The sequence below is a fragment of the Talpa europaea genome (assembly GCF_964194135.1).
Source record: "Talpa europaea genome assembly, chromosome: 4".
NCBI classification, from domain to species: domain Eukaryota; kingdom Metazoa; phylum Chordata; class Mammalia; order Eulipotyphla; family Talpidae; genus Talpa; species Talpa europaea.
The window spans coordinates 112,177,011-112,190,447 of record NC_140070.1 but is presented as its reverse complement, the minus strand read 5'-3'; the positions used below and the strand labels follow the sequence as shown (position 1 = coordinate 112,190,447).

At 36.7% G+C, this 13,437-nt stretch overlaps 1 protein-coding gene across 1 annotated transcript in view; it reads left to right on the top strand.

Annotated features, from left to right (window-relative positions):
* Positions 1-1,621: 1,621 nt before the first annotated feature.
* Positions 1,622-13,437, top strand: part of TPRG1 (tumor protein p63 regulated 1) — a gene marked incomplete at both ends in the record, with an annotated part of 102,939 nt that continues 91,123 nt past the window's right edge. The window contains 2 exons of the mRNA XM_084232507.1: positions 1,622-1,846; positions 11,466-11,557. Of these exons, the coding sequence (XP_084088633.1) occupies positions 1,622-1,846; positions 11,466-11,557 (317 nt within the window). The remainder of the gene's footprint in view (positions 1,847-11,465; positions 11,558-13,437) is intronic.

Here is a 13,437-nt window from a genome sequence, read left to right as displayed (position 1 = left end):
AAGGGGATTTTCATCTGAGAGTTCTCCCAAGCAGTTGTGTCTTTTCCCACATTCAGACTCCTCAGGATGGCTATCTGTGTCCACTTTGCTTGAGATAATCCCCAGTTTCACCTATCATGTTGACTTAATTGCCAACAACTCATTGATGTCCCAGTTTAAGCAATAAATGATATGGTCATACTATCCTTCACTCCCTTGAATATTTTCATTGATTCTAGTTTAAAAAAATGTAATCTTGTTGGAGGTAGGAGCTCTTTTTCACTTTCTGGTGTTTCATAAGTGTGTAGGAAATTGCAGGGAAACACCTCTGCCTGATGACGAAGACGGAGGCAATCCTGGAAGCAAAACAGCACTCCCTGCCCACATAGTCCATAGTGACACTGCCGTGAAACACTTCTTTCACCCAGCATTGGCCGTGACTTTGCGCCAGGAATGGCTCTCTGTCCCAGCTTAGAAATGACCACCTAACTTAAGGGTACTTTTGTTTGAATGAATATGTGTCTTCTGTTTTGTTTTATATTTACAAAAAAGAAACAAATTTATTGTTTATATTTATTTTAATCATATATATGATCCTTGTAAACATCCAAATGCTTAAGAAGCCAGAAAATAAAAATCATCTGTAACTATCATTCAGCAATAACCACTGTTAATATTTTATTTATTGTCAAATATTTATAACCTCTGTTTTTATAACAGCTGGTATATCATGTGTGTGCATATATATATATATGAAAGTCCCAGAATTCTTCCTTCCCTCCTTTCCTGCCTTTCCTTCTTTCTTCTCTATTTTCTGAAATTTTAACAAATTTGAATAACATTATGCATCAGTCATTTTATAACTGACTTCTAAAAATAGTGTATTTTGGACAGTATAAAAATATTCACAGGCATTTTTAATGCATGCACTGTATTTCATTGTATGGAAAAACATATCTTATTTAACCAAGTACTTATTGATTAATAATTAATTTCACTATATACTTTTTGATCATAGATATTTGATATCGTGTTTATGTTATGTACAATGTTTAGCTATTAGATATTAAACTGTGCATCTTTTTGCTATTAGATGTTATCAATAACTTTCTGCATGTTTACCTTTGGTCATCATCTAAATCATTTCCATAAGATAGATTTTTAGAAACATTATGTTTCACCTAAAAATTATGCTCAGTTCTAATACTCTGTGCCCTATTGCAACCCAACAAGCACATAGGAAGATGTAGTATCATTGCCTTTAACTTTTAAGTAAGCTTACAATCTGATGTGTATTCAAATGTTATGAAATCTTAAAGAGACATTGTCTGATAATTTTTTCTTACTGCTCTTCCTTGTTCAGCTTCCTAGCTGGTCCCTGGGATTAAAGATGGAACTACTTGCAGCCTTCTTTTCTCTGTCCAGAGCGACTCTGGTTCTCCCCAGTTGATTAGCCCTGCAGGACTGTGGAGTCTGTTACTGGGCTGCATTCTCAGGGCCTCTGTGTAGTTAACAGGTGGAGGCTCTGTTGGTTTTATGAACATCATTTGCTCACAGCAAGCAGCCTGTTTGCCGAAACTAGGACACAAGTGACTTTTTTTTAATAAGAAGCTTGTTTCTCCCTATGTTTTAGGCTGAAGAAATGTCATCATTTGGAAGTTTTGAAGGATTCCAGCCTGTGTCTTTGAAGCAAGAGGGAGATGACCAACCATCTGAGACTGATCACCTGGCCACAGAGGAAGGGAACTCAGGGAAAGAGCCAGTATCACCAAGGTCTATTTCAAGGCAGCCAAGTCTAACCACATCAACACTTTATCCCAGTCCTTATCACCAGCCTTACATCTCACGGAAGTACTTCGTTACACGGGTAAAAAGATAAAATCCTCAGTGCTATTAAATACTTAAATGCTAAAAATTAATAATATCCTTCTATATAGCACATTTTCCCATATGTTTCACATTTGTTATCTCATATAATAGTCACAATAATGGTCCAGCCCCATTTTACAGGTGAACAATGTGAATTTCAGAGAAGTTGAAGGTCTATTTTTGTTCGCCATATAGTATCAAGGAGAATCGGGTCCTCCACCTTCACTGGTCTTTAATTCCTTAGTCCTGTGTTCATACTAAACCAACTTTAAAGTATTAATGTTCTATGGAGAGAGCAGTAGAACAACTAGACTGTGCTTTTAAGGCTAGGATTAACTAGGATGTTAATCTAGGAGCCCAGAATGGGTACTTGTTGTGTGTTTGAGAAGACATGGGTGATGGAGTGAGCTGAACTTCAATCGTCTCCAGCGGGATGTGGCTATCAGGATGTGGGAACAGGCATTTTCAGATCCCAAACCTGTAGCTTCTACCTGGAACTGAGTTGTTTTCCCTGTGCATTGGAACTGGGAACATAATTGGATGGGTGACTAATGTGGTTAAGTCTTACATATCTAGATATAAAAATCATTATTTTAAAGTTCCGGTGTTTGGATCAAGTAGTGAGTGCTTCATTGGTACTGTAGTGGCAGGAATGACACAGTGCAGGTTTTCTGATCCCATGCAGACCAGGTAAAGGAGGAGTCAGAATCCTCAGTGGTTTTGCAGGTCTTTTTATTGGGATTTACCCAGTACACAGCAGGTAAGAGTGCTGGGGGGCCGGGAGGCTGGCAGGCCTCCCAGCCCCCACCAAGTCTTCATTCTATCTGGGCTCTCCGGCCTTGTCTCAGCTTCTGCTTCTCTGGCTTCTCTCTCGGCTTCTCTTTTGGCTTCTGCTGGCGTCCCCGTGATGCCGCCTTTAAAAGCACAGTCTTAGCCCAGGTGAATCCCATCTACCTATGCCCACACCCTATTCCAGGTGCCCGCCATCAGGCATGCATTCAGGACCGCAAGGATCCATCATCTATCCTGATGGCAGGAGGGCAGAAAATCCTGACATTTTTCCTTACCCTACAGGTACCTAATACATTTCTCTGTTTTGATCTCTGCTTCCTCCTTACAAGTCTATCTCAATCCTTCAACATTCCAAATAGTAAATACAGTAGTGATTAGATCATAGGCTACATCAGTTTAGAGTAAAATGAGAACTTGTGCATTGGGGTAACAGAGACCATCTCATTTGTCAAGTATACATGAGACATTTCTTTGCTGGGCAATTTATTTCAGTTCAATCTCATAAGTATGTAGTGGTAAGACTTTGTATCTATTTATAAACTTTAGCTAATGACTCCTGATTTGGTAGCTTTTGAAATATATATATATATATATTTGGTTAAGGTAAAGTTTTAACAGAAGCAATTGAACGTGAGAGAGAGAGAGAGAGAAGGTAAGTTTCCAGATTTATACTCGTATCACTTATATTCAGTAACTCATGCAAGGTGATTTGGTAGGTGTTATAATATGTATGTGTTTGTGTGTGTTTTAGCATATGTAGAGCATATGGTTTGTTTTTCAAAGTATATGAACTTAATTACATATGTAATGTTAAGTTATAAGCTACAACTGTGAAAGAAATTCAAAACATTTTAGGATTTTTGGTCTTTGTATTCATGATGTGTCAATCAGAGTTTGGTGAAAGAGAAACAACTGTGAGTGATACAGAATGAGGGATTTATGATTAGAAACTGGTGCAATTATGAGAATTGACTAAGGACTCTATACAAAGTTGTCTTTGCATCTGGTGAAGGATCCCAAGTTGCTATAGGTCAGCCAATTGGAACTTGTGAAGCAAATAGAGAAAAGCTGGATCCTGTATAGACAAACTGGAATTCCTCATGATTAAATGAAATTCATGAGTTAAAACTAGGGCCAGAGTCTGTCTCCCACTAAGTTGAAACTTGAAAAGAAGAACACTTTCAGAAGAAGCTAGTCCCTTTCTCCACTGAACTGCACAGTTTCCCAGCCCAGGGGTATTGGAATCTGAGGAGAGGGTACAGCTATAATACTGTGAGCTGTAGGTCCAGGTGCTGTCCCATGCCAGGTCAAATGAAGCAGGAGATAAGCAGCTCAGAATACAACTTGCCACAGAGCTGGGTGGCCTGCATGGCCACCCATCAAGGATAATGACTGATGCCTATTTGCTGCTTCTCAAATCTTACACAAATATCTCATGTGGTCTATACTAAATTAAAAGTAGACAGGACAAAAAAATTCTAGAAAATGTAAGCCCAGCTTACTTAAATTGATGCTGTCTAAAGCCACAACAGTGGCTTTATTTGTTTGCAGGAAGTTATTATTTGTGTGATCTGCATAGCTTATAAAACAAAGGGCCTTGGGGCAACACTGTGAAGTAGGCAGAGAAGGGCTTATCACTTGAATTTTAATGATAAACACATTGAAGTCTCAGCGGCTGGATGTGACCTGTGCAAGTCACAGAATATCAGTGGAGGAGTTGTAGCTAGAATCTGAATTTTCTATCTGTAAGCCTAGTGCTTTTTCTACCAGCTTACCTCATTGATTTCATGGCCTCTTTATAAGGGTTTTTAATGACTGACTGATTTATGTGAAAAACAATGTCTTCTCCATCAGATGTATAGAAAACAACCTTAAGCTCTCAAGAGTTTGGGTAGGAAAACCTTCTAATCTTATTAATGAATCTAAAGTAGAATTGAGGACTCTTGAGAAGCTATGAGGGCTACATCCCAAGGCACTCAACATTTACTCTTCTTCACATCAAGAGGTATAATATAAAAAGTTATTTTTAGCATATGGATATGCTGAATGTTCTTTAAAGCAGATGTGGATAATGAAAATCTAAATGTTGGTTCAACTGACACTTACAATGAAAAATATATTTTTGAATAAATGCAGGGATGATCCAGTTTTATACATTGTAAACACCAATCTGCTAATATAGTGCTTGGTAGTTGAGATAATGGCTGGGTGAATATATGTATGTGTGTGTGTTTGTGTATTCCTATATTTCCTCATCTGCAAAGTATGAAAAAAAGCCTAGTTTTATAATGGGGAGTTAAATTTCCTATCTTTACAAGAGTTCTTTGTACAGTTCATGACACAGTTATTAAAATTTCTTAAGCGGCAGCTCATTGTTATTATAATAAATATTTTTCTCTCTTTTTCATTAATTCAGCATTCACATTTCTGTCATTAATGTCATAGAGGATGCCATTAATATACATGAGATATAAATGTAGATGTGTAGGACCTATAGCAATAAAAAGTTCTAGTGGAGGATGGTAATTAATTTTCTCAAAGAATAATTAAATAAGACCAAGGCTCTCAATGATTCAGGTCTGAGATTCATCAAAAGCACTACTTCTTAGAATTGAAATGAAATCTGTAGATGTTTTACTTCTGGGCTTCTCAATCTTTATCATGCAAACAAATCACCTGGAGAGCTTATTAAGATGCTAATCTGACTTAGTAGGTCTGAGGTGAAGCCTTAGATTCTGCATTTATATAAATCTCTGGTAATACTCTCTGTCCACAGATCACAGTTTCCTCCAAGGGGCTAGTCAAGTCTAGTTTTCAGAGGCAACTAAATCCCTATGAGGGATTGTGGTTTGCCCAGTGTCTTACCAGATAGTGGTCACTGACTTGCCCAAGAGACCACCAAGCGGCAAAGCTAGGATTATAACCAAAATTTCCACATTCCCAGATCATAGTTCCATGACTCTAAGCAGCAATTAAAAATAATTTATTACAGAGTAAGAATGCTTAAAGCATATATGGTGCAAATTCAGGAGAGCAATATATAATTGAATGGGGGTATTCCTTGGTCAAGCATTTTATTTGCTTAATGTTTTAAAATTGTACCAGAGAAGGTGATTTATTGAAAAATTTGGAAAATGTGAATAAGCAAAATAAAAGACACCATTAATCCCACTACTCAAAGTTAACCACAGAATATTGAACATGCTCTTAAACATTTTGGTGCATATCCTTTCTTACTTTTTTTCTTACATGTGCAATGTATTGTGTAAAAATATGATTACATGCCAAATATTTCCTGTTTCAGTAAGTATTCCCATAACACCATTTTTAACAATTTTGTGGCATCCCACTATAGAGATGCACTGAAATTTAACTTTTGCTGGTTATTTAGGTTGTTCCTATTTATATCTTTTAACTGATAAAGGAAAGTTATTCCTTGGTTTGTTATGGCAGGATGACATTTAGTTTGTCAAGTGCCATGAGTAAGCACTCAATCCCATAAGTAGGATCAATTGCATGAATTTTAAATGTAAAGCTATTACATGGAAATATAAATTAATTCAGAACAAATAAGAGATATTTTTAGCAACATAATCTCATGCATTTGGTGTATTAACACTTCTGAATACCACATCTTAAAGAAGTAATTATAGACGTATTGTGTTCATTTATGGGTTCATTCATTCTAGCATGTTGCTTTTTTCTTCAGGCTATCATTTATTTATGGAAACTGTATCCTTTTGAGATAGCTTAGCAACATTATTGCTTAGAGCCAGAAGGCAGTTTAGATAATATCTAATCCAACCCCACAACACACAAAGGCAATGTGACTTTTCCAAGGTCACCCAGCAATTTGGGGATCATGTGGGGACTGGAAACTGAGATTCCTGGCACTTTCTACTAACCTGCCACTGCCTCTAACCTTGGACAATGAAAGAAGTGTTATAGTAATGAAAATCTGAACCACTAGCTATCAGTCTGCTTAGATAACCTTTTTTTTCCTATTTTAGTTCATCAGCTATTATTGCTTAGCTGTATCTAAAAAGGGGCCTAGTGACTTCTCAGAACAAAAGTACCCCTCAAGGCTAATAACTCGAGGTATATTATGATAATCACTTTAGTTGTGGAGACTGATATTCAAAAGCAACTTCTTATGAAAGGAACAATACTTGATCTGCATGGGGAAAGATATTTTTAAACTCCCTGTAGGGCTCTATATTTGCAGATACCTTATCAGAAAGTTGAAAGCGATTAAGGATGGGGAATTATCTCTAAATTTATACTTAAGAATGTAAATTACATACAAACTAATGGGACTAAAACTATTTGATCTTTTAATATTTAATTAATGGTTCCCCCTGGCCTTTTTATAGCCTGTGTTCTATTGTGAGCAACGAGACTGTAATAAGCAGGTTTGGGACTTCCCATTGTGTAGCAAGATGTCATTGCATTCATGACACTAATTTGGCTTTCAAACTTTCTCCTTTTCCCTCTTCTCTTACTATAGGGTTCCCTGTGTCTTGCTTTTGCATTGGGAACAACTAAATATATTAGTTGTATTGTTATTGTCTATGTGAGCTTCTTTCTGATCTAGAAATTACATATCTCACTGGGCAAAAGATTTCTCAATGCCTTTCTTTACACTCATGTCCCTTAAAGGGCATAATAAAAATGATATTTTTTTCTCAGAGACGACACTTAAGAAAAATGAAATAGGGTGCATTTCCTTCATTTTCAGAGAAAGACAAATTTGCTTGAATTTTACAATCATATAAAACTGAATGCTGGTATTAGTGCTTTTTGTGTATACCACAAAGTGATCCCTATGTGGGCACGATGAAACCTACAAGAGAGATCATTTTGTGTCCCAGTCCCTAGGAACATTCTCTCTTATACTGGCCCCTTCTTTATTGTCTAGTTAAGAAGTTCAGTATGCAATAAAACATGAGCAGAAGACATGAGTATTGGTTGTGTGGTAACTCTCCCAGGCTAGCTTAACTCAAGGAAATGAGGAAAAATATACATATGCCTTTGAAATGCCCTCAAGCAGGTTTATTATGACTGAAGATATTCAGTGCGAGACTATTGGAGGAGATAAGACCAGGAAGGCGCATAGTGACTTACAAGTGAGGATTTCCCCCTAGTAATTTTTCTTAAAATTTAGAGGTGTCAATACTGCTTAGTTTTCTTTTATCTGTGATGAATAATACATATTTCCCTATTAGTTTAAGCTGCAAAAGTATAAGAGCTAATTGCTCAGTGTGGTAGCCATTTGATTCCCAAATTCTGATACCAATATTTTTCTTTCTTTTTTTTAAAGATTTAATTATTTATACATATAAGAGCTGGGGTACAGGCCAGAGATGTGGGGGTTGAGAGGATCCACCAGAGACAGAGTGGGGAATAGAACAGGCAATCTGACCAAAGTACACTGCTGAGGGAAGCAGTGGGTGAGACAGGAGAGGTCTGCCTCACCATGTGGGTTTCTCCTTGGCCGGCCGGGGATCGAAATCATGCTGCAGAGGCTGTGTATTGCTTCATAGCGCAGTGCTTAACCCCTGTGCCACCAGGGAGACCCTATTTTTCTTTTTTATCTCATATAAACAGTAAGGATGATAATAAAATATTTTGTCCTATGTTACCAAGTGTTTTGCCATCTCCCAACAACTCCACTACAGTTAATCTTATTCATGTAACAGATCAGTTCACTGTTGTGTAGAATGAGAAGATGACTTGAGTTGCACAGTGAGCAGAAAATCAAATTTAAACCTTGTACTGCACACAAGTCAAAGTGTTCATATACTTTATTTTATTTCCAACACTAAATGACTAAATTTATTGTAGTAACTGATAATAACAAATAAAGGAGAGTAAAAAGCTTTATAGGAGCACAGTGAGTTACTATTCCATAAGGGCATAATCAACATTTCTATTGAAAGTAAAAGTATTTGGTAATCATAGACAGTGAGGACATTTACAGAGCTCTAGCCATTTACAGAGAATTCCAAACCATTCTGTGAAGAACACACTTTTTAACACTTTTTAAAAAGTGTAGTGCAAGGTCTCCATACTCAATGCCTGTCCATCAAGTTCCCAACCTATGACAAACCACTGTGAACAGTTTCTAGATATTCCTCAATGGTTTCTATAAAGCTGATCCTTCAGGAATATACAAGCAAACACAAATATTTGCTTTTACCCTTCCTCTTCCATTTTACACAAAGGGTGACATAATTACTTTCGGAACATTTTTCTTTTGCTTAATGCATTTTAAAATCTTTCCATATTAGTGTAAATTTGCTCATTTTTTGGATATCTTCATCATAGTCTATTTTATGGATATGCCCACAATATATCTAACTAATCTCTTATTGATAGGTATTTGGGTTACTTCCATTTTTTTTTTTTTTTACTATCCACAAACAAAGCTGCAAAAAACACTTTATACGCATGTCATTTTACACATATGCAAGTATATCTATAGAATAATCATAGAGGTGTAATGTGTGGATCAAAGAGTAGATCAATTTTATAGATTTTGCCAATTGCTTTTCATAGAGAAGACAAGTTAAGTTTTTGAAAAATTTTGCATTATTTTCCTTCAAATATTTTTGGCAAAATGTCTGGCATAAAAGTGTTCAGCAAAATGGTTATTTTAGGATAATGTCATTGTCCTCCAATTCCACTTATATATTTTTTTCTTCTAAAAGTATTAGTTTCACTACTGTGTTATATTATCTGAGGCAGAAATTATGTGAATACAGAAAAGGAGACAGGAAAAGTACCCATGATGAGTCATCAAAGAAATTACCAGTTTTGGGAAAATTTGACCAGTGGGCTTGGTGGTGTCAGGTGGCAGTACTGAGGATGGACGGAGAGGGGATTGTTACGGAACAACAAGGCACTTCCTCTTGGGTAGTTCAGTCCTGCCAGCAGTAACAAATGATTCAGGTACAACTTCCTGTGTTAGTAAGAACTCAAGACATATTTGATTAATGTCCTAGAGCTTACTGATTTCATGCCATTCAGGTTTCAGTAGGCTAGGATGCCATATTATGCTTCTGACAACCTTTCACCAGCATCAGAGGATAACAAGAAAGCCAGAAATCATTCAGTCTACTAAATGAGAGTCTGATTCAGCAAGAAATGTGTTAAAAGAATAAAATCAGAATCTCTTGGTATAAAATCTGTGACCATATTTTTCTTAAAGAATTCTAGGAGGTTTAGACCATCATCTTGGCTCAGAAAACTTTGGTCCAGTTTACTCAGATGAAGAAATGGAAGTGAACGAAAAAGGTAGTTGACTAAAGTTTACAGCATTAACTCATGATAGATATGGCCTATGAAACCAAGTCATTCATCTCTGTTCAGGGTTTGTCTTGCCCATTTTCTAGAAGGACTGGGTTTGTGTGGAGTGTATTAGAGGGGGTGAGGAGAGATAAATAAGGTAAGCTCTGTATTGTTCATCCCCACTCCACTGACACAGCTCCATTCTTTTCCTGTTTTTCATGCATGGATTCCCACATAGGATTTTTCTTGACCGATGGACTCTGGCCAAAATGCTTAAAGCCTTTTAGCATAGATTGAAAAGCCACATCTTATCACCACACCATCTTTGAGAGGAAAATGACATCCCTATTTCCTTTTATGAGATAAGGATCTCAGACTGGGAGGATTAAGATGTTAATATTTGGCATCAAAGCACTACTATAAAGAGAAGGTACCAGATTTTGCGATCTACATGTTAGTTGCATAAGGTTGAGGTTGAGGGCAACTTAATGTTTTGAAATGAAGAAATGAAAGATCTGGTTTCCTGTCTGTCTCTGCCATTTCTAAGCTGAATGAAGTGGAAAATGACTTCTCATATTAGACCCTGTTTTGACACCTATAAATGAAATGGTCTAGACTAGATAAGCTCTGAGTTCTACCTTTGCTACACATTGGAGTCATTTGGGATGCTTTTAAAAAGTCCTGATATAGTGATAGTGAGTCCCATCCACTAAGTTTCTTGTATAAATGGTCTGGTCTGTAGCCTTAGCATCAGGATATTTTTAAACCTGTGCTAGTTATTTTGATGTAAAGTCAAGTTTGGGAATGATTACCAAGAACAATGGTTCTCAGTAGAGTTTCATACCAACACCCTGATGTGGGAACTTGTTAGAAATACAAATTCTCAGCCCTACCCCAACCTGTTTAATCAGAAACTCTGGCTACCATGCCCAGAAATCTGCCTTTCAGGTGATTCTGATATGCACTGAAGTTTAAGAATCACTGAGTTGAACTATGTATTTCTTATCAGAACCAGTGTTAATCTACCAGAGGTAGACCCATAAGTAGGAAGATCTACTCAGAAAAGAGTGAAGAAAAAAGTGAGATGACAAAATAGTTTATTCCTAGGGATAGCTGAAATTTATGATCACAACATTAAAGGAATTTATTAGGTTTAATGTGATGTGCTCTTTGAAGAATGGAAGGTTTGACTCATTCATGTATAGATTTTTAAATGCTCTGAAATTCCTTTGGTCAGAAAAATTGTCCCCTGAAAATGTTTGTGTCTTCATTTCTGTGGGAAAGTATCAGTAAGATTATGAAAGACAGTTCTTGTGTCACTTTTGTCCCACCCAAGAAAGCTGCTCAGTAAATAAATACCAGAATTCAAGACTTTGTCTTCAGCAGGCAGCGCCAAGAACAAATATTAGAATGCAAGATCTAGCTTTCCCTTTTCTGATCAGCTTTCTGGAGGAGCTGCTGGGATATACAAACTAATTATAACCAAAAAACAGCTTAATCCTCTCTAAACTAGATCTCTTCCTCTTCTTATACAGCCAGGAGCCATTGAAACTGCCATGGAAGATTTGAAAGGCCACATAACTGAGACTTCTGGAGAGAATATTCAAGGGTTCTGGCTGTTGACTGAGTAAGTAGTTGTGATTAAGTGAAGGGCAGTGGAAAACTAGCATTTTTTTTTTTCTTGACACCATTCAGCAGAATAGAAGATGGACCCATGAAAGAATTTCTCCAGGTTGCAGTGTAAGATAGTTGATTGTTATATCCACTTAGAGAGTAAAGTGTTGTGGTCAACTTTGCTGATGGTATGACCAGGTTTGATTCCTACAACTGTTTTCTTGACTAGTTGCTTCACTCAACTTGACTAGCTTAGGTCAGGTCCTCATTATTGCTCTCCAGTACTATTGCATAAAACTCCTAGCTCATCTTTCTGGTCCCAACCTCTGTCACTTACAGACACTCTTCCTTTAACCACATCAGGCCATGAACCATCTTACTCTGAATACACTGGAAAGGAAGATTATGAAAGAGGATGAATGAAGTCAGCATATACAGTTTGAATTTTATCTTATATACAATAGCATGAGTAGTTGAAATAGGAAAATCATGAAATATAGGGAAGGCAGGATTCTTATCCCAAAGTAGGATAAAAACTAAGTCTAACACTGAAATCCTTATCACTTTAATAACTTTACTCTTTCATCCCCAGACTTCTCTTAGAAATAAGAACCTACATTGCAAATGACAACATGGACATGATCATCATTTTGACATGCCTGAACTCTTTTGTCTGTGTGATCGTTTATTTACTCATCAAGAGGGTGTTAGGAATGCCATAGTCTATACAATGATAAGTAAAATAATCACTATATTGATTAATAATGAGAAAGATAAATCTTTTCTTTTTATAACTAGGATAGTTTTCTTTTTTATTGTATATTATTTTTTGTTGAGTAACACTGGTTTACAGACTGTATGTGATTTAGAGGTATAAGTTCACCTTCTTGAAATGTGTATCATACCTCACCTACAACCAAGGCATCCATAGTTCTCCACCATAATCCATTGGGTCCTCCTGCCTTTTTTGGTCCCTACACCACAGCTGCTCCCACTGGTAACTTCAATTCTACTTGGATTTGGATCAGTTTAGTTTTATCTTTTCCTTTGTTTTGTTTTTCTGTATTTCATATATGAATGAAATCATTTCATTAGGAAGAACAAACCATTGGTAAGGGCTATCTGGCAACTGTTTCCTATTTCTCTTTTCATTTATAATACACATTTATATAAAGAACAACAATGATGTGTACATTGTGTGAATATGGAATTTCAAGTCATTGTATTATCTTGTTTGCTGTCAGACTTTCTTCCTTTGCACCTTGGAATCCATTTATCTTCTTTAGATGGTGACTTTTGTGTGTTTTAGTCTTCCTCTCTGCCAAATCCTCTTGCACTTCCCCACTTCCTGCTGCCCCTCATCAAAAACTACTTTCATTAAAAGTTCTGACTGCAGTCATGTCTACTGTAGGAATCATTTTCAAGTTCCTTTTGTTGCATGTTAGGCCTTAGAGCTGGCTGAGACTGTCTTCTTTGAATGGAAAGAGATGCCGGTTGTAAAAAACATGGCTCAGGCATCTATAGTAAATGAATAAGCTCCAAGTCACTGTAACTGTCTAGGCCAAAAACATGAGAAGAGTTCATAGATGTTTTACACTCAAGTCTTGTTTGTTTGCATGTTTGTTTGGAGATTATAGTGGATTAACGTACTGAAAGACAAAACAGTTACAGCAAAAACAAACAAGAAATGCTCCCCCTCACCACCCCATGACAACAGCAAAACAAACTATACAAACTTATAAATGCACAGGCCAGAAAAATGAGAGCCTAGATAATTCTTGTCCCCTTTATTCTTTTTTTTACAATGAACTGAAAGCCATCTATGCAGGTCTTATGAGTTAAAGGGACTGCAAAATAGACCAACTTCGCCAACCCCACCAACCATTCAAGACT